This window comes from Morchella importuna, assembly GCF_003444635.1.
Source record: "Morchella importuna strain M04M26 chromosome Unknown Morimp01GS015, whole genome shotgun sequence".
NCBI lineage: Eukaryota > Fungi > Ascomycota > Pezizomycetes > Pezizales > Morchellaceae > Morchella > Morchella importuna.
Genome location: NW_025763412.1, coordinates 183,759 through 204,945, shown reverse-complemented (window position 1 = coordinate 204,945; position 21,187 = coordinate 183,759). Strand labels below are relative to the sequence as shown.

Here is a 21,187-nt window from a genome sequence, read left to right as displayed (position 1 = left end):
ATACCCAGACAAGATATACGCCCATCAGCGAGATATCAACTGAAATAACATCACAAACATCATGAATCGTCAAGGTCCAACATCCTTGTGTTCTGTCCCACCCCCGAATACCACAGCTAGGTCAGAGGAGTAAACTAACTGGTCGTTCGTTCCTATTTATGCTTAGGCCCCCCTAACCAGAACCCCATGAGACTACCGGGCTTTCCACCAGCCCCCACTGCTGCATCAAGAGGCGGAGGAATTCCCAACGGAAAAATCGGTTTGTGCGCCTTTACACCCACTTGACCCAGGACCCCCGAGTTTCCTGATATCACGAAGTTTATGAAAGCTGATGTTTGGGTATGCGGTGTCGCTCGATTGGTATCTATAGGAGGAGGATGGCAAGGTGGACCTCCACCGGGAGTCCCGAATCCAGCGGGTAGCAGGCCTGGCTCTAGTCTTCCCTTTTCTCAACTTGCTAGCCAGCCTGGCACACCTTTAGATTTGAGGTTCGTATCCTACAATTTTTTTCCCATACCTAGTCACTGGTTCGATTCGATCATGGTAGCTATTTGAGATGGAGAATGCCAAGGAACCCGATATTGACATTTTGGATCTTTTGGATAGCGAATTTCCCGCGCTCGGAGGACAGCCACAAAACACCAACGTTCAACCTTGGAATAGGATAAGCACTCAATCACCTTCATCACAGAATCGTCCGCCGCAACCAAACGATCTATTCCCAGATATGGATGGTTATAGAATAGGTGGGAATGGGGGCGGCGGCGGTAGTCAAGGGCAAGGCCAAGGAAGACAGCAGATGCAGCCCAATAGCTTGGATGACTTTCCAGCACTGCCAAGGACAGCTCAAGGAGGCGATCACTTAGACGAGCGAGGATTCATGGGAATAGGCGCTATGGGGGCAGGAGGGCAGTATGGTTCTACACGGCAAGCAAATATGGGTGTTGCAGGGAGAAATGGATTAGGGATGGGAAATGCCCCGCCGCAGAGCAGGCTGCTTGATGTCATGCAACAGCCCGGAGGTGTGCCAATGTCAGATGTTGGAAAGAAGGTTGGTAGGCTCCATCTTATTTCGGATATGATGGCTTGAGTTGAGCTCTTAGCCGAGCCCTCGGCCTCCCTGATCCAAATACTGACTCCGCTAGAATTTGATGAAAGTAAATACCTCTTCAATGGTACCCAATGGGGCACCTGGTCTTCCAACAAACGCCGCCACAACAAATCTCTCGCAGCCATTACCGCCCCAAACAAATGCATCGCCTGCTCCAGGTTTACAAAACCCAATTGGTCATTCTTTAGGACAGCAACAGCCGCCTCCACAACATCAATCAAAGTTTTCGTCTAATGCGAACGGTGTCGACTTCGGAGAAGGCTCAGTGGGTACAGGCACCACTAGCAACATGATGGGAGAAACTGACAGATTTGGGCTTGGTGGACTTTTAAATCTTATCCGAGGGGAGAGCGGAGATTTTTCGATGTTAGCACTAGGTCAAGACCTAACACAACTAGGGCTTGATCTCAATCAACCCGAGTGATTACCCCTCTGTTTCTTCCGCCTTAAATAATTTGAGTCTGACCTAGTAAATAGGGCTCCTTTATATCCATCGTTTGCCTCACCTTGGGCGGACACTGACTCGAAACCTGTCGAGCCTGATTTCCAGTTGCCTTCTTGTTACACGGTGCATAATGTTCAGCCCCTAGGATCTAAAGTTGCAGCTTTTTCAGATGAAACCCTCTTCTATATTTTCTACACTATGCCAAGAGATGTAATGCAAGAGGTTGTCGCTACGGAATTGTCAGTACCATTCCAATCTACATTTTCGGGCGCCGAGAACTGCTCTAGCTGATACAAACCCATTTACATCCACAGATCATCACGAAATTGGCGTTACCACACAGCTCTCAAGCTTTGGTTAACGAAGGATACCGCGAGTGATATTCGTCAGGTCTCTGAGACTGCTGAAAAGGGCATTTACGTTTTCTTCGACCCGAATCAGTGGGAACGAGTCAGGGTTAGTTTTAGCCAAAACGAAGCAGTTCATATCTGGAGGGGCAAGCAAATAAACTAGAGCTTTGCTAACTCGTTTCTTTCCGCCTTGTGTGCTATAGAAAGAATATGTCCTGGATTACAACTTCCTAGATCATCGAGTGGCACCTATCATGATTGGAGGAGCGGGCTTATAGTTGAATATCTACTCATATCCATAGTTCTCTGTTGCTGGGTCTTACTGGGTTGCATTTTTTTTGTCGTCACAAAACGGAACGGCATGGAGTAGGTAGTGTGTGTGGAATGGAGCATATTTTCTCTCAAAGGTGGAGCTCTTTCTTAAAACCCGTGTAGTATCATTCCCTGCCCCCCGTTGTATTCCCTATCATTTTTTTGGAGACCCACGAGGTCCTTGGGTAATATTAGGATGAATACTTGTGGAGAATATGAACATACTTAATACTTGAGCGTTGCATCAATAGTCATAAAGTTATGGTGTTTATGATGAAATGGTATAATAAACGGGTTCTAGGCCATTATTCTGGTTCTCGGGACTATAGTACTTGCTTTTTTGTCCCTACAACATTAGAGCTGGGAAAGAGCTCACCCAAGCACCCACCTTGCCATTCTTTTATAACGGATATTGAGATTTCTATCAATGTTTCTGGGACATAAGTGTTAATATTACCTTGTCACCAGATATTTCCGTAAGATCAAACCCTGAGTCGGTAAAATTCCAATTCACTTGGGTCTTGGAAGGTCTTGTAGACGTTGTGTTCCGTAATCTTATATCTTATCGGATTTTTACCAGTTGCATCGACTTACATGACACTGCTGGATTGGTGCATATAATATCCCTAACCCGCTCGATCACCATCCACAAACAACCGGAACACGCCAAACAATCTCAGACGTTACCTCGAGCCCCAGATATCCGATATCAATGTCCACACCTTTCCCCAGGGTGATTGAAGTTTTTTATATTCGCGTGCTTAGATGATGTCGGGTGTGTTTACACATTCCCCGGTCACGCCAAACCCAATGGGGATAGTTTAGCCGAGACCTGTTGATTCCATTTTTTTTCTCATCTAGCCCTGACCCTGGGTGCTGGCAGCATATCATGTAATTACATATCAACTCTTGAGCGGGAACACGGGACGATGACTGGGCGCAAACCTCTACCTACCTCCTACTATTAATCTACGTAGCGTAGGTTTCGTTTTTCTCTCTTTGCTCCTTCCCTAGATACGTACGGATAGAATAATTCGACATGTCGTCCCCGGCGCTTCCTCTTCCTCCAACCCCATCTGTGACGACGCCAAAGATTGTGGAGGTGCTGAAGCCAGAGGTGAAGACGCTTGAGAGAGTTTTGGTGGATTTTGTCTCTGCTGGTGCAGCGACATTGGCGATTGCGCCTGGTATGACTCAATTCCTATTCCTATCATGTGCTTTGTGGGTAGTGGTCGCTGATTCCAATTGCGTATGAGTAGTTATTTGTTTGATCGATCGGTATGGAACTATCTCTTTCTCCGCAGTTGCTTCGGAATATAAACAAGATTCCCGTGCTCATCAACTCTTATTCCCAAATGATCCACTCTTTCCACAATCTCTAAATGTTGGCAACTTTCAGTATTTGCCTAGAGCATGACAATTGACAGGACGTTTCTATTGGTAGGAGCGTTATTGAGAATGCCTCTGGACGATCAAAATCGGTGCTGGCATCTGTAGGCACGTCATTGAAGACGCTGTTCACTTCACCTCACAAGTTTATTTTCTCGAAACCGTTTGCGCTGATCTATGTGAGTCACGCGCCCGACTTCCCTTCCTGGTACGGACACTTTTGGCTAATTATGCAGCTCACATATTGCGGAACGTATCTTTCGGCAAACACGGTTGACACAATATCCTCTATCCGAAATGGGACCGATATCAAGACCGTTACCGCCGGCCCAGAGAAGTTTGCAACCACCTCCATGTAAGTGTTCCTCTTAGCTGGCTAGCTCTCTCGGTGCTGAGTAGATGGAAATTCAGTGTAAACATGAGTCTCGGGCTCGTAAAAGACCGATCCTTCGCGCGCATGTTCGGCACCGGTTCCCCACGACCTGTTCCAGCTCCTACGTTTGTCCTGTTTGCTGCCAGGGACGCACTGACGATCTTTTCCTCTTTCAACGTTCCCCCACTCCTCGCTCCGTACATGCCACAGGACATGCTTATGAAGCCGGAGAGTTGGGCGCAATTCTTAGCTCCGGCGAGTTGTCAGATCTTCAGCACGCCGCTTCATCTTCTAGGGCTGGACCTATACAATCGGGGGAATGTTAGTTGGAAGGAGAGGTGTAAGATGATAAAGACGAATTACTTTCCAAGTGCAATGGCAAGGATGTGCCGCATTCTACCTGCGTAGGTTACTCTTGGGAGAGCTGTGTGATGGTTGGTTGGTAAGATGCTGACATAATGCGGGATGGTTGTAGATTCGGGTTTGGCGGGGTTACTAATGCGGCTGTGAGGAGGTCGTTGCTCGAGACATTAGAGTGTAGGTAAAGGAAGGACAAGATGAAAAAGAGCCTTTAAAGGTAAGGAGGCTCCAGGGAATCCCGCGTTCGAGTTTGGTTTTTTTCTTCTTCACATAAAACTTACGGCTAGATGGCATTGAAGGGCGTTGGGAATGGGGGTTATTGTTTTTCTTTCTGTCTGTTGTTTATGGGTAGCCCAATAGAGTTTATACAGTACATATATGTACATTGTTAGTTGTTTGAAAGCTTCCGGGCGAGTTCTGTTGATTTTAGTGGTTGTGACATATACCACTGATAAGTGTGTAGGGCTGCGTGAAGCGAGGGAGACATCCACATGAACTTTATCCCATTTGTGATGCCTGTTTCAGTTGGAGGACCGAGTGATAGTTTGTGACCTTGAAACCTGTACCAACTCATCTTTCGGTGTTCTATGTATGCAGAGGTTGTGAAGTGATGAGACTTCTCTATGCAATTGCAGGCTTTCCCCACATGTACCTACGTTTACGTATGTACGCCCATGTAGGTACAACGCTGCCCACCTACCTTTCCTAGCTGTCTTGTCCCATCCTGTCAGTGTCAATCCAATCCAGCTGCCAACCAGGGTCGACTAGTCACGCGTTTGAGGCTCTTTCCCCAGCTGCTTACTTAAGACGCGCGCGGTTCTCACACCCGAAATCGCGTTTTCCCCGCCTTAGCAATTAAACTAAGCCCAGTTGTACTCTCTCCTCTGATTCTGCGTTGCCTGTCTTCTGTTTAGAACTCATTTGCGCATTTATTAACTCGTCCACTTGCTTGGGTGTGTGCGTGCGTGCTTGCTTGCTGCTTGCCTGCTCTGCTTGCCTGTGCTTTGCTGCGCTGTGTTGTGCGGACTTTCCCTTACCCACTTCCGCCTTCGTCCGTTGGCCCCCCTCTCTCTCCTCCCTCCTGGTCCTGCTCCTTTACTCTTCCTCCTTCCCGATTCCTCCCCGCCTGATGATCACTTCCAGCCGACAGTCACTCTCCTCACCACCACCACACTCTCTCATCCCTCCCGACATCGCAACTTCCCAACTCCTCTACCAGCCCGACAATACTCAAGGTTTCCGCTCCTCTCACCACCTCCCCCTTCCGAATCAGAAATGCCTCCAGCACGATCACGGGCAAACCCTGCCAATGACGACTCCCGTTCGGATACAAGTGTAGGCGGTGGATCACGCGAAAAAGCATCCACAGCTGAGAAGCGTCGACAGGCACTGGGAGCAGCAGCAGCAGCAGGGCTTGCGTCAGAAAAGTCGCTTCTTGCTCCTGCTACCACGAACGCGAACGGAACTCACGCCCATGAAGGGATCGAGGGTGTAAGTCAACTTCTCTTCAACCTTTCACCCTTTTCCATCGTCTCCTCCTGACCCTTTTCGCCAAACACCAGATGGGCTGGCAAGGCATCGATCTCGACACACTCCACAGGTATCGTCACGCGTACAAGCTCCAAGTTCCTTCTGCATCGGGTGGATTCAACAACACAGTACTCTCTACGGGCATTGGAAGGAAGGCACCCAGTCGATCAAGGACCAGGAGTAGTCGAGATGCGTTAGCGACTGCTGTGAGGAAAAATTTCAATGCGCAGCCGATCCAGGAGAACGACGTTATCGTCAACTTCTTGTATTCAGTCAAAAATCAGGGTATTGCCTCTCCTCTCCTCTCCTCTGTGTGGTCGCGGGGGCAGAGGCTGACTGAATGATGGCGATGCAGATAAGCACTTCCGATTAAGATTCCCTCCACCGTTCGCGAAAAAGCATGATTCATAAATCACCGGTCAGCTTCTACTTCTACCTGGCGTTGTTCTTCTTTCGATCATCTTTCCCCACTTCGGACCGATAACGTTTGCTCTACTATCCAACTTCGCTGGCGCGATCGTTTGGCTGTTTCTATTCTTTTGATACTCTCTGTTTCTTTCTCCCTTTTCTCAGGTTTCCTTGTTGTGGGCATCTGCGGACGGTGTTTAGGTGTTTTGTTTCATGGATATTTTTTTCCTATTTTCCCCTTTCGCCGTAACTATTATCATTATGGATTTGATTCATTATTTTTTGTACAAAAGCGCCATGGATTGGTAGGCTATTATCATACCATTGAGATCATTGACTAGTCGTTTAGCATTTGGGGTTTCGGTTCTTATGCTGTAATGTTGGCATGCTGGGTGGAGCGGATAGCGCTGGTCACAGTCACTAGAAGGTTATACCTGCATACCTAGCGACAAAAATGTTAGATATATTTTTTTCAAAATAAATAAATTCACCTAAAATCATCCGCTGCCCCTTAACCGTAGCTATCTGCATAACTGGATTTGGGTAGAGTAGAGTAGATACATGCAAGTTGAGGGTCCAGTAGGCGGGTGTTAGTGGACGCACACGCTCACAGGAAAAAGGAAATATCGGTTTCTATATTAAGAAAACCACTGCATAGATTATCACTCGCATCGGCTGTTGAGTGTGATTATCACAACCACCACACACCTACATGTACATTACTACCAGACTCGCGGGCAGGCAGGTGGGTAGACGAATGCATAAACTTTGCCTTTATACGCAGATGGAGTTGTCTATCTGCTCCAGTATGCACAGCTGATGAAGATGTGAGTCATGATATATCACTCGCGCTTCTGCTGGGAGCTTATATCTTTGTGTCAGAACAACTCCACGTATTCATGGGATTCAAGCGGGTGAGGTCGCTCAGGAGTTGCTCGCACTAAATCTGGTAGGCTTTGGTTTCGTAAAATAAGCGTGATGTTTGTTCATGCTGTACCTATGGTGCAGTCGGTCATGACCTAACCCTGGACCCATCCCCGTCGAGAGCAACTCGTTTACTAGGAAGCGAAACGGTTTCTACCAGAGCGAGTCTTTCGGAGCCACATGGAGTGAAAAGTGAGATTCTTGACATGAAGAACGATGTTGGAGTCCCTGGTTGTCTGATCATGAAGCCAAAGGCAAACGAAACATCGGATATGGATTCTAGGCGTCACGATTGCGAGACAACAAGTAGTCCAGGACGGTAGGTAGTCGGAAATGTATAAGTATTGAAGGAATCGTAAGTTGGTGGGTCAATTTCCCCCTTTGCGGTTTTTTTTTTTTTTTTTTTTTTTTTTTTGGGGGGGGGGGGCGCTGATTTTGAGATGGCCTAGACAAACCCCCATCATTATGATAAGATAACACCTGCGATTAGTCGGTTACGTTTGGCATGATGGGGGCTGGCCGGTAGAGGCGATTCCTGAGCCTGACGAGAAAGAATTGTCGCTCGACTAATTTAAGTCAGACTGTAAAGACCGGTCCTTAGGGTTGGGGGCTGGCAGTTGGGAGCTACATGTAATTAGGAGCTATCAGGACCGCGCCACAATTTTCTTACAACCGTTCTTAGCTAACCCGCTTGGGTGATTAACACTACAGCAACTCATTCTCTGAAGCTTCCGCCAGAAAAGGGCTACATGTACTTTCATCAACAACCACCCTTCATCAACAACACTTGTCTATCTCATCCATCCACCGCAACAACCTAACAACCTAACAACCTAGCTCTATACACCTATTAATTCTAACACTTTCATCACAGCCTTAAACACTCTTCAGATATCTTAGAACACCAGGCTCAGACAACATTACCATCGCCAGTTCAAAGTTCTTCTTGATATATACGTTATCTGTTACATCTAGGTAAGCCGGTAGTGGCGTGTCTGTTGCAGATTGGGTAGCAATTTGTCACAGCCATTTTCACAACAGGTAAAGTACATGCAATCAATCCAATGTTTTTCTCGAGGGGCCACCTTCATGCATTGTGACGCTTGGTTCAGCCTCGTATCATGGGGCAGCTGTAGCAAACTTTGGAGGCACCAGCACGTATATCTGCCCGATGAGGATGAGGTTGAAGCAGCGTCATGACTAAAGCCTATCCCAGCTAGTACAGGTTATGCTGCCGAATGAGCGAATGCGGACGACCTACTAATTGCAAAACATTTCGTTTGGCTGTACCACAAGCATGGTCTCTTACCCAGTTTCTAAGATGATATGTTTTTCCACCATGGGCTACGTATACAATGGGAATGAGACGCCCAACAGCGACTTCCAACAGCGGCTTCCGGCGCTGACTAGTGGAGAGCGTCAGACACCCAGTTGTTAGCACCGGAATTCTACAGTGTAGAGAAATTTTATCGTCAGACAAATATCTATCCCCAGTATTTACTATGTGAAGTGGCTCTTATTCGGCGGGTGGAAAGCCACGCAATGTCGCGGATAGAGATACATTGGAATGACCGACGAAGGGAAGGCTGCCGAGATGCTCCAAAGTGTGACCTCCTCCTTCGGTTGTTCTGGATAAGAAATAAACGTCGTTTCTTTCTTAGATGGTGGACTCTGGCGGCCTACCTTTCCCTTGTGCATTTGCATTAAGCCTACGCCTGCATGGCTCCCCGTCGTCATCATCACCAGCTGCAGAATGAGCAAAAATCAACTCTAAGACAAGACTACTGAAGAATCCCGACATTGATAAACTTCCTTAGTTTCTTATTACACGCCAGTAGTGCTTTGAAGGTAGGTCATTTACTTAGAAAACTCCACCACTCACTCGGACATCGCCCTCAACCAGACAGTTATACTGTCATAATAAGAGGAAGATTTACTCACTCTCTTTTCATGAGAGCTTGAAATGGGGGCGACTTAGGCAGGGTCAAGTTAATTTGTATGGGGTCACGACAGAGGGCGACTTGGGCTGGCCCGGGCCAAATATAGGTAGGGCCCGGCCCAGCCCACCAAACAAAAGGTCGGGCCATGGAGCGAATATATCTGGGCCTTGAAAAGGTTGTGATAATATTTTCAAGATGAGATATACAAGAATACTTACCTGGATCCGATGGGAATGACATTTTAGCCCTAAGAATACTTTCGAAAATCAAAATCATATAGCAAATATACGAGCCCATTTAACCACCAAATAGCCCGGGCCAAAAACAGCTAGGGCCCGGCCCGGCCCATGAAAGAAACAGGCTGGGCTGGCCCAAGTCGTCCTCTGGGTCACGACACCTCTCCATATAAATTATACTTGTTTCTGTCACTTGTATCTTCAGGTTCTTATGGAGGAAAGTGGGGCATTATAAAGAAGAGTAAGTACCTTATAACTGGCTTCTATATCTCTTCTCAGCCAAGCACCAACCGTCCGGATCATAAGGGTGTTCGGGCGAGTGGTGGAGTCATCCAACGGGAAACTCTTTATTCAATATGAGAATAATTATCCCTCCGTCCGTCGAAAAATGCTGCCCACCTTAAGGCTGGTACCAAGAGAGTGGCTTTTGCTCACAGAGCTCTTTAGTTTAATTATCAATTAATTAATGATCCGCCGAATTGCGATCCTCATTATAATATGGGAAGCATCAACCGACGAAGGGATAATGGGTGTTAAGCATTATCATATCCATGGCAATATACACAACGTTACCGTTTTCTATCAGTTTCTGAAAAGGCAGAACATAAAGGTCACATGTTGGCTAAGGTAGGTCCCCCTAGTATTACTCTATCATGCGACAATTAGATGAGAGAATTCTCTTCACAGCTCTCAAACGGCAATATGCACTTTTGAACTACCTCGTGTAGGTAGGCGTAAGCTTCCGCGCCCATATATAAACGGTAAGGATGACCACTTAGATGACCTCCCTGGTCACTCAAACACCGCTTTCACTCGAATATTTAACGCAAAAAGTTATAATCATCAACTATTCGAGTGAGAGTGGTGTGAGAGTGTCTATGGGAGTCATCTACCTCTCGATAAAAACCAGACAGAGGCTGAAGGCAAGAAAGGAATCTTGTGGTCTGACAGGAGATGAGAAAGAAGCTTCCTGTTCAAGAATTCTAGCAAACTGCTTGCAGCATTTATAGTAGCAACAGGAAACGGTTTTGAACACACTATTGTGGATATTAAGCCCGTATTTTGTTCCTTCTGTAGAGGTAGGTATTTCCAACCTCCCAGCCGTGGGGGTTACTGTGTAACTACATTTTTCTAGAAATTACCGGATCCGGAGATCCTATGATCTTAGATTCTTCCCCAGTCAATTAGGTCTATATACGCCTTCCACTTCCACCGGAACACTCCCCTCAGTGGAATAGCGGGGCGTAAGGAAGGGCCTCTTTACTTTTTTGACCGGTTTTCCCTACCAAATATCAACTAATCAATATTTATTCCAGTGATGGGGGTGTTCCGGTGGAGTTTAAGGGCGTCTATAAGGTATATCTGCTCAATATTGACTCTTAGTACGTGCCTGGTGGCTAGATAAATGTTGAAAGGTGTCGTTCAAAACAGTAAGGTTACGGTGTCCAATGGGACTCGGACACTTGAAGGATCTGTCCTGACCCTACTAGTATAAGTCACCATGTATTAGCTTTAGACCTCGATATCAATTGAATAATAACTGATACTCGTCCTACTTTCAACAGGTTATGAGCCCGGTCCACTTTATCAAATCACAACAATCATGAATCCTCTTCTTACTGGAACGCTGGCAAATGCTAGTAGCTCCTATACTGGCGACGAGATGTATAGATGCAAGTATGGTGAAACCCCTAAACTGACATCTAAAAATTACCACCAGTGGAGCCGTGACATGAGTCTTTATCTCAATGCATGCAAGGCTCTGGATATCGTACTAGGAAAGGCCGACCAGCCATCAGGCAGCAAGGCCGCTGAATACAAGGACAGACAAGGAATAGCTGCAGCTATGATTAATGCCTCCTGTCATTACTCGGTCAGAAGTCACATTGACGGAATTATAGATCCATATGAGATGTGGAAAGTCCTGAAAGCACGACTGGATACCACAAACACTAGAGCTGGCAGAACCGCTATCCTTCAAAGGTTTAGTCGTCTCCGTCCAGGTTCAGGAACGAACAGCCTGAACGAGTTCATTTCCAGCCTGCTTGACTGTCGAAAGGAACTGGCTGGCTCTACTCAATCCATTTCGGATGAGACCTTTATCTCCCAATTGATTATCTCGCTGCCAGATAAGTATAACGGAATAATCGATATTATCACTCATCAGGCCAGCGAAAATCAGACTGTTGATAATGTTATTGCTACTCTATTGGAATGGGACAGCGCTGCCCGCAACCGTCAAGCTGAAGCTGTAGGAGCCGGAATCAATACAAGTTCAACTTCCTCACACGCTCTCGAGGCCAGAACAAATCCTAGGATGCGAAACTTCAGAACCCACAAACCATATCAACGTCCGTCTAGCACTGAATGCTGGTACTGCGGTATGCGTGGACATAGACAGGATGTATGCAGAATAAAAAAGAGAGGAGAAGCGGCAAGAAACAGACATAATGGTGGCCAGATATCAGCATCAAATACGACTTCAGATACTTCTGGTGATAGAAATCCCAACACAGCTGTTGATGATGACGGTGATATACAGGCTTCATATACAACAGTTCAAGCACTCGTTACTCTTGATGGAGTCAGTACCACAAGTAAATGGATCATTGACTCGGGTGTATCTCACCATCTGTCCTGCAATTCTCGGGATTTCCAAACACTTAAACGTTTGAATACCACCCATAATGTATATTTGGGGGATGGGACATATATTCCTGCATTAGGAATAGGACTCATTCGGTTTCAGTTTGGCTTGAATAAGAGTGATGTGATCGACCTCGAAGCACTCTACGTTCCACAACTTCGATCATGTCTTCTCTCAGTCAGTAAATTATCTGAGCGTTACAGAATAACATTTAATGGAGCTGAATGTTTAATCTCGAATCGGTCACCCTCAAGTACTAAAGTACTATTACTCGGGAGAATTAGGGAAGGACTATATCATCTTCAGGCCAATATTATTCCCTCTCGTTTCCATCATAAAATACAAGCAGTTAGTAACATATCAATGAATAATCAGATTACCGTTAATGTCACCTCACTACCTAGCTTGAATCTCTGGCATCTTCGTCTTGCACATCTTGGAATTGACGCAGTAAAGCATCTCATTGGTGAAGCTGGCTATTCCGACTCGGATGGAAAACATAATCAAATTGGACTCTGTGACGTATGTTTGAAGGCAAAACAACAACGGATAATTGAACGAAAGCCTGCTACAAGAACAAAACAACCATTTGAGCTTATTCATTCAGATTTATGCAGGCCAATGACAACACCTTCAATATCCGCCATCAAATACTTTATCTTATATATCGATGATTACTCGCGCGTTCCATGGGTATATTTCTTGCGATCAAAAACAGCAGTGGATATTGTATCCGTCTTTCAAGAATTCAAAGCCCGAGTTGAAAAGCAATTTCCCGAATGGCCAATCACCAGGTTTAGATGTGACAATGGAAAGGGAGAATATGATAACAGCCTTTTTCGTGGAATACTTCGGGTTTCTGGCATAACATTTGAACCATCACCACCATACGCTCAGCATAAAAACGGAGTGAGCGAACGAATGATACGCACAATCGTGACGAAAGCCCGTGCTCTTATCATTGACAGCCACTTGAGTGACAATTTCTGGGCAGAGGCAGTCAATACAGCAGTGTATCTGCATATCCGTTCACCATCAAGATCAGTTAATGGAAAAACGCCATACGAGATACTTTATAAAAAATTACCCACAGTCTTGCATCTACGTCGGTTTGGTTGTGCAGCATACAAGCTTATACCACAAGCACAGAGAAGCGGTAAATTCACTCCACGCTCTCGTGAATGCATTATGATTGGTTATGTCAATCATACTACAACTATATAGCGTTTATGGGATCCTGTTGGTGAGCGAGTTATACAAGCATCAGACGTCAAATTTGATGAAGAGAAGATAGTGGGAAGCAGCAATATTAGTTCAGATATCAAAGGCGATACTGAGATCTTGAAATCTTGTCTTAGCGATAACATGCCACTCGAAGACGATGATATGGACTACGGCACTGTTCAAGGTTCAGAGACGTTCGATCCACCGAAGTCATATGGGCAGCATTTATATGAAATATCAGACAGAACTGCAAGTGAGAAATCCGTGAGTACACGGGAAGTGGAAATGATTGATAGTCAGGCAACTACACTCGAGAGTAGTAGGTTAAGCCCTGTCCGTGAATGATATCCAAGTCTATCAAACTTGACGAATATGTTAATTAATTGACATTAAGCAGCTCACGACAGAAATCTTGCGGTAGCAAAAGATATTTCTAAACCGCAAAGTCAACCGTTACGACGGTCAAGTAGAATTGGCGCAAATATTGCAGATGTAACTGACAATGAACACACTGATCCTAATAGCTTTGAAGAAGCTTTAGCGCACCCTCAAAGTAAAAGCTGGAAGACAGCGATCATTGAAGAGCTAAATTCATTGGAAACGAACAAGACTTGGGAATATGTTGACGCTACCCCATATACCGTAGGGAGAGCAATCGGCTGTAAATGGGTCTTCAAAACGAAGACTACTGCTGATAATACCATTAGACATAAAGCCAGATTGGTAGTTAAAGGGTATGAACAGGTCGAAGGAATCGACTATGGTGAAACTTACGCACCTGTAGCAAGATTGACAACGCTTCGTCTTCTTCTTGCTAAAGCGGCATTGCACCGCTGGAAAATACACCAAATGGATGTGGTGACCGCATTTCTCAATCCTACAATTGATGCGGAGGTATATATGGAAGTTCCAGAAGGAATGAATAGTCTTGCTCCATCAAAATTGAATCTTAATGGAAAGATATGCCGATTAAAAAAGGTATTATACGGCTTAAAGCAAGCTCCACGCCTCTGGCATAACAGTATCAACGACTATCTGGAGACCACCGGCTTTACTAAATCCGCTGGTGACCCAAATCTGTACATTGGACAGGATTCGTATCTGCTACTATATGTGGACGATATTTTAATCATGTCCCCTAATATCTCGATCATTCGTGAGATTAAGATTAGTCTTCAGAGACGATATAAGATGACTGATATGGGAGAGGCCAGACAATTCATTGGACTCGAAATAACATACTTGAGTGGAAAAGATATGGAGCTTAATACTATATATCTTAGTCAGTCACGGTTTATAATGACTATACTCAAGAGATTTGGAATGATAAATTGTAACGGGGTCTCTACTCCAATTGACAGCAGTATCAAACTACGCCACGCTATCTCTGAAACTGATATTCTTGAAAAATCACAAGTACGAGATTATCAAAGACTAATCGCCAGCCTGATGTACCTTATGCTAGGGACTCGACCCGATTTGGCCTATACAGTATCAGCACTCAGTCAGTTTTGTTCAAAGCCGACGTCAGTACACCAAGCTGCTGCAAAAAGAGTGCTCCGATATTTGAAGAGTACTCACAATCTCGCCCTCAGGTTTCAGGAATGCAAAATGACAAGCAATAATGGCGAATCTGTTGTTGATAGAACACATCTAGAAGGTGATTTAATAATAGGATACACGGACGCTGATTGGGCAGGCAATCTCAACGATAGGCACTCTACTTCAGGATATGTCTTTAATCTTGCGGGTGCAGCTATCAGCTGGAAATCAAGGAAGCAAAGCTTTGTTGCCCTTTCAACTACAGAAGCCGAATATGCAGCCTGTAGTGAGGCAGTACAGGAAGCCATCTGGCTTAGACGAATGTTCTATAATCTTGATCAACCTGATGATATATCTCGGAGCAATCCGACTAAAAACGAAAAACCAAATGACTCCATAAAGAACGCACACAACGCTATACCCGGCGCTACTCCTCAACTTATATTTGCTGATAATCAAGGGGCCATGAATTTAGCTGTTAAATTTGGTTTTTCTGAGAGGACAAAACATATTGATATCAAGTACCATTTTGTCAAAGAGGCTTGTCAGCGAGAACAAGTACAATTGGAGTATATTCCAACTGAATACATGATAGCAGATATTCATACAAAAGCACTACCTAATGCAGTGCACTGGAAACACCTGAATGCGATGGGATTGAGGAGGAGAGAATGAGGTACATTTTTATATTATTTTGTAATCCAAGGGCTTTTTCCTTTACGAAGGTTTTTTATGACCTTGGGACTAGATGGATCATGATGTTATTTGAACGAGGGGGGGTGTTGAAAGGTGTCGTTCAAAACAGTAAGGTTACAGTGTCCAATGGGACTCGGACACTTGAAGGATCTGTCCTGACCCTACTAGTATAAGACACCATGTATTAGCTTTAGACCTCGATATCAATTGAATAATAACTGATACTCGTCCTACTTTCAACAATAAACTATCAGCTTGGTGCGAGTGACGATTCATGACTATCAATCCAATTGATGGATTGAGTGCGCTTGAGTTCATCGTTCAAAGCCTAGATAGGCGGTATCAGGGCCAGAAAGGGAGATGGTCCAAGTAAGTTTGTTCGAGGTAGACCTACTCGAGACCGAAAGGCATAAACCCATCGCGTGTACAGGCATAGGCCGTATCGCGAGTCGAACAACAAAGGATTAAAAGCACAAATCGGGCTTAGTGGACATATATTGCATACCCGCGTCGTCCGTATTTCAGAGCAGATTTGTCTGAGAAATATGCAAGGCGTTCCAACTAGGGAATTATTATGATTCTCCCCCAAACATGCTTAAGTGTTCGTCCCATAGAGGCTATCGTCATGAGGATAGGATCCAGCTCCAATATCATCATCATATTTCTTTATCAGCGTTGCCCACTTATAGAAGGTAGGTCCTCACCATGAAAGCTTCCCGTGGTCAGATAATCCACGGGCATGGGGCCCCTCCGCGAACAGGAAAATTACGATAATGAAGGTAAAACTATGTATGTTCATGAGTCACGACCCCCACTCGGGGCGTGGGCCTTTCTTTGGCCAAACCACAGAATCAATTCATGCCATGGCCTATGGAAGAAAATTAAAAGGGAATTTCTACGCATGAAGAAGTGAATATATATCACTTTACTTTTTGTGGGCGGGTCATCTATGAATATATATATGAGCACATGAGCACACTCTACCACCGGAGAGAAATGAATCCGTAGATTGTGTTAGCACAATGCATCGGTAATGTGCTGAAGGATTAATTGTGTAGGGTATGTATTTGAATTGTGTTCCATTATATTTGTATCTGGTAATGTATCTGGTAATGCATATACCTGGTAAGGCATCGGCAATGCTTCTAGTAATGAATCGGCAATGGGAGGGCAATGAATCTGGTAATGCACGGGCAATGCATCTGGTAATGCACGGGCAATGCATCTGGTAATGCATCTGGTAATGAATCGGCAATGCATCTGGTAATGAATCGGCAATGAATCGGCATTGCATTGGCAATGCTTCGGAAATGTGTCAAATAAATCAAATTTCTCGAAACAATATGATTTGACTTAAAAGGGATCTGAACCTGTGAACTCCTGATCCTTAGCTGACACTTCGCCATATCAGCCATATAAGATTTGTTATAACTTTGACATTTAAAAGTGCTATATATCCAGCAAATATGGAGAGAAATGCATCATGGAAATGCGTCATGGAAATGCGTCATGAAACGCATCATAAAAGGCATCATAAAAGCATCCGGAAAATAATCCGAAAAAGATATCAGGAAAGGCATCAGAAAAGGCATTAGCAACAGTAAATGCATCACCGGTCAAAGTAAATGCATCAGCTGATTCATTTACCAAAAGCCTCGACAGTAAATGCATCACTTGATTGATTTCCTCTACTGTAGAATTTCAGGAATGCATCATTTGATGCATTACCCCCCGTAGTAGAGACAGCAACCCCAAGCCCTAGATTACTAGAAGCGAGTCGGACCGATGCCAAGTATCCTCTCAAGTACTAGGGATGTACGATCACCGGATGGTACCAGAAGAATAAACTTGATTGAAGTTTTTTTTTTCTTTCTTCGGGGGGTGAAGGCTGCATATGTCGCCAACCATTGACCTGGACTGGCCAGCATCACGCAAGCTATGATGGTGAGAGAAACTATACCGGTATTCTCTTGATCTATATCAGAGATTGCTCGCCGAAGGAACACGTTGACTGGAGCGGCCAATTGTAGGCCCGGGCTTGGCGGGTCAGGTTGGTGGCCATGGACTGGACAACAGTACTACCGCTGTATTGAGCACTTAGACTCAGGAATTGAATTCTACCCATCACTCGCAGCGGTTCTATCCAGCTAAGGAGATACTAGCAAGAGACGGAGGAACACTGCATCACGTGTGTAACGATTCATTATCAATAAAGAAAGGAGCACACATCGATCTTCATGCCTACACCACCCAAATTAATTATCTGCACAAAATATCACTCGCCCTCTCCCACTTCTTGGCCTGGTCTCTATCTTACTCCACGCATCCCACCTCATCCCTCTCCACCGCACCTCTCCGCCATCCCTCTCCGCCGTCCCTCATCTCCACTCACCGCAGGAATACGGGGGAACAACCGGCACGCAAGCCCGGCTGCGCAAGTCTGGCTGGCCCCCACAGATAAGTAGGGATGAAATTGGGCGCGCGCAGATAGATGTACCTGCTAACTATATAACCCACCCGGGTTTCCGCTAAAATCTTATCTCGACCCAGATCACTACGTTACCGAGGCCATCACCCCTTCTTAAGCGAACTTGGTTAGGGGTTTTTGACAGTGGGTGATCCGCCGGTAGTTTTCAGTGTCGGGACCTCCCCACCCCCCATCCACCCCCGTAAAATAAGATGGAGAAACTCGGGGAGGGGGTTGGGACCTACATACACATAAAACTTGGCCGTTGGCTTGCGGTGACCAGGGTTTACGGATAGCGGGACGTACACAGAGCGAAGAGGAAACATCGTTCCATAACATCTGATCTATCCTGCGGGGCCCGGGGGGGGGACTAGGTTTCACAAAATAGCCGTTACGTGCTGCATGCAAGGGATGGAGATGGATGGTTGGGGTGATGGGGCATTAAGTAAATGTAGTAATATATTTAGTGGGAAGGTGGAAATGTTACCTCCGGATTAACTACATATAAGTGTGTATGTAGTCAACTTCAAACGTCAACCTGAAACCCAGGGCTAGATAAACGGTCGATATATGCGATGGACTATGATCGCTCGATGGTCGAGATCGTGGAGAGTTAATACCGCAAATGGAGGGAGGGAGGGGGGGGGGGGGTACACGCTAATTACTTGTTATTCCGGATCCATCACCACAGGCAGCTATAAGCTAACCCTCATGCTCAGAATGAGGTGATATCTCAACGGTTGAGATGTGGAGAAATATTATCGTGCCATAGGCCGGGGCTACGAATACGCCGATGAGGCAGCTAGCTAGGCAGGCTTTTTCGCAGAGGAAAATCGGGGACGGCCCGACGCCCGTGATTATCATCATATGCTCGGAGCTAGGAGGAAGGGGTTTTATGTGCCTTTTCTACCCAATTCTTGAATTTTCTTACAACATGTGTTTGAATAAGAATATACCTTGTATGGCCTGTCAAACGTACCCACATACCACATACCTACTCCGGAACAAAGTTAATTCCCCGCGAATGCGCATGCCCTAAATGGACCCCGCGCCCGGGGAAACACAATCTAAAACGACTAGACATGCATAAATACCAAAGAGCCATTATTTCTCCCCGTGGCGTGAGGTGTAAGCATATCCAAACTCTTCACCCACCCGACATCTAATCGTGCAGCTGTCAGAAGCTATTTTTTATTAATTTTCCCTTCACATGAGAGCTGAAAAAAGTACTAGGAATCTTAATTTTATTTTTAATTCTTCAAAACCGGCAGACCCAATCTCAACTACCGAGGGAGAAAGAAAGAGAGAGAGAAAGAGAAAGAAGAAAAGACGAACCACCAAACTACTCCTGATTACATGGGTGTCAATGATTAATGATGCCCCGTAATTTCGAAAATCACCTCTCTCTCTCCCAGGCCATCATCAATCACCCGATGATTTTTATTGCCTGACATTACTATTTTTCTCCTTCAAACCCAATCTGAATGAGATTCTCTCCCCCGCGTCTCCCCATAAGTCACCCCTCAACTACCCTCCTTCCCGTCCTCCTGCCCCACAACATCAAATGTCGTAAGCCCATTTACCCCGTCCGTGTCAGCAGCAGCAGCTGTCACTTTTACCGGCGCCCCGCAATCATCCAAGCCACCCTCCTCATCAGACCAGTCCTCGTCCGTGTCCTCCTCATCGCTGCCCCGCACCACGCCCAACTCCAACCCCGTTTTCCGTCGCTTTGGTTCCGGAGACCCGGTCACCACCAGCGACTGCGACCGGGGTGTGAACGCTGCGGAATAGGAGGGCGATGGTGGGGGCGGCGATAGGGGTGATGATGTGTGCGGCGGTGACTGTGCGGTGGGCATCTCTGGGGGTATTGCTGATACCTGGGATGGGTCTGGGTTGGGGTCGGCCTCCTCTGATAGTTTGACTAGGGGAGATGCAGATGGGGTTGCACCAGGTGACTCTGAGAATACTACTCTCTTGTCTTTTAATGTAGGGCGTGTAGGTGCGGGCGTGAGAGGGCCCAGGAGCTCCACGTCTGATATACCACCGTCGTGGATCTGCACGATCACAATGGCGACTTTGCCTTCAATTCCGCTTTCAAAGTCATGGTAGGTCTTACCGTTCCCTTTCAGGATTGAGACGAAGCGGATTTGCTGGATGGGCACTGAGTCGGGATTCGCTAGCTTGGGGGGGATATACTATTACGGTGGATGTAGAGTCTTGTATATAAAGCCGCAGACCACAATGGCGATATGACAGCCGGTTGAAGAATTGCGCTTGCCCCAGCAATTACGCGGGTTGTCATTTGGTTTATTACAAGTATCTATATCTACATATTTAGCATCGCGGGGCGGGTGCGGGGTGGGGCGGGCGGGCGCGGGGATTGGTACCGCTATCTTCCTCGTGACAGCCAGCCGCTCAAGCGCCTTTACCAGATCCACCATGACCGCAAACTTCCGCGGCGGCTGCTTCGGCCCCGGCGATGCTGACCCTGACCCGCGCTTATCGGCGCCGGCCGACAGCTTCTTGTTGAAGTCCTCACTCCCGGGCGGGAACGCCGCCGTGAACACCGTGCCCACATTGTCGATCACCACCAGCCCTGTACCCTCCGGCGGGAATGTAGAGTCTGGCGGCGGGTGCAAGAACAGCGCCAGCAAGTGTGGCAGGGACCTAGCATGCCAGGTCTTTAGTGATGCCATGTAGCCCTGTGGGTCCTCATCCGGGCGTGCCTGCGCAGCAATCATTGACAGCAGCCTCGGTTTCGGGAGTGGGTGTGATGTGTCGATCCAGGTTACGCGGTGTCCTGATAGGAGGGTATTTGCGGCCATCTGCATCCTACCCGGCCGGTCAAAAAAAAACTAGTCATTGAGTGAGGGGTGGGTGGAGGAGTGTGTGTGCGCGATTGTTGACAACTTACGCCATTGCGGTTTTGCCAGCGCCAGGAGGGCCACAAAGCTCATGGACCTTGCTGGGCGGAAGTCCGGCTGAGGAGAGGTGGCTGTCAAGGGTGCAGGAGCCGGTGGAGATCGTGAGTGATTGGGAGGTGGTGGAGGTGGTCAGGGCTTGTGAGGCTGAGATGGAGTGCAGACGATCTGTTTAGGGGGTGGCATTTGAGGTTTGTGTTAGCTGCAAGGAGCGCTGTGAGGTAAGGCGGGAAACATCATCACTGCATGGATGAATGCCTGCTTACGAGAAGACGAGATTGATGCCATGGTGTTTGGTGTTTGATGTTTCGT

At 46.4% G+C, this 21,187-nt stretch overlaps 5 protein-coding genes across 5 annotated transcripts; 4 read left to right on the top strand and 1 right to left on the bottom strand.

The window, feature by feature from the left end:
- Nucleotides 1-61: 61 nt before the first annotated feature.
- Nucleotides 62-2,184, top strand: LAJ45_05493 (uncharacterized protein; the record flags this gene model as incomplete). The annotated part of the gene is made up of 8 exons (XM_046115064.1): nt 62-74; nt 167-259; nt 371-488; nt 607-1,051; nt 1,146-1,531; nt 1,589-1,795; nt 1,871-2,012; nt 2,110-2,184. The coding sequence occupies 8 exons, from the start codon at nt 62-64 to the stop codon at nt 2,182-2,184; spliced, it is 1,479 nt and encodes a 492-aa protein (XP_045971586.1).
- Nucleotides 2,185-3,257: 1,073 nt separating this feature from the next.
- On the top strand, nt 3,258-4,525 carry LAJ45_05492 (uncharacterized protein; the record flags this gene model as incomplete). The annotated part of the gene is made up of 6 exons (XM_046115063.1): nt 3,258-3,405; nt 3,478-3,496; nt 3,663-3,786; nt 3,844-3,962; nt 4,019-4,384; nt 4,456-4,525. 6 exons carry the CDS (start codon nt 3,258-3,260, stop codon nt 4,523-4,525), a joined length of 846 nt encoding a protein of 281 aa, XP_045971585.1.
- A 1,090-nt stretch (nt 4,526-5,615) lies between these two features.
- On the top strand, nt 5,616-6,281 carry LAJ45_05491 (uncharacterized protein; the record flags this gene model as incomplete). The annotated part of the gene is made up of 3 exons (XM_046115062.1): nt 5,616-5,831; nt 5,903-6,155; nt 6,226-6,281. The coding sequence occupies 3 exons, from the start codon at nt 5,616-5,618 to the stop codon at nt 6,279-6,281; spliced, it is 525 nt and encodes a 174-aa protein (XP_045971584.1).
- Nucleotides 6,282-10,981: 4,700 nt separating this feature from the next.
- LAJ45_05490 (uncharacterized protein) lies at nt 10,982-15,466 on the top strand (the record flags this gene model as incomplete). The annotated part of the gene is made up of 3 exons (XM_046115061.1): nt 10,982-13,069; nt 13,250-13,568; nt 13,644-15,466. The coding sequence occupies 3 exons, from the start codon at nt 10,982-10,984 to the stop codon at nt 15,464-15,466; spliced, it is 4,230 nt and encodes a 1,409-aa protein (XP_045971583.1).
- A 4,011-nt stretch (nt 15,467-19,477) lies between these two features.
- Nucleotides 19,478-21,163, bottom strand: LAJ45_05489 (uncharacterized protein; the record flags this gene model as incomplete). The annotated part of the gene is made up of 3 exons (XM_046115060.1): nt 20,743-20,779; nt 20,869-21,043; nt 21,142-21,163. The coding sequence occupies 3 exons, from the start codon at nt 21,161-21,163 to the stop codon at nt 20,743-20,745; spliced, it is 234 nt and encodes a 77-aa protein (XP_045971582.1).
- Between the last annotated feature and the right edge of the window lie 24 nt (nt 21,164-21,187).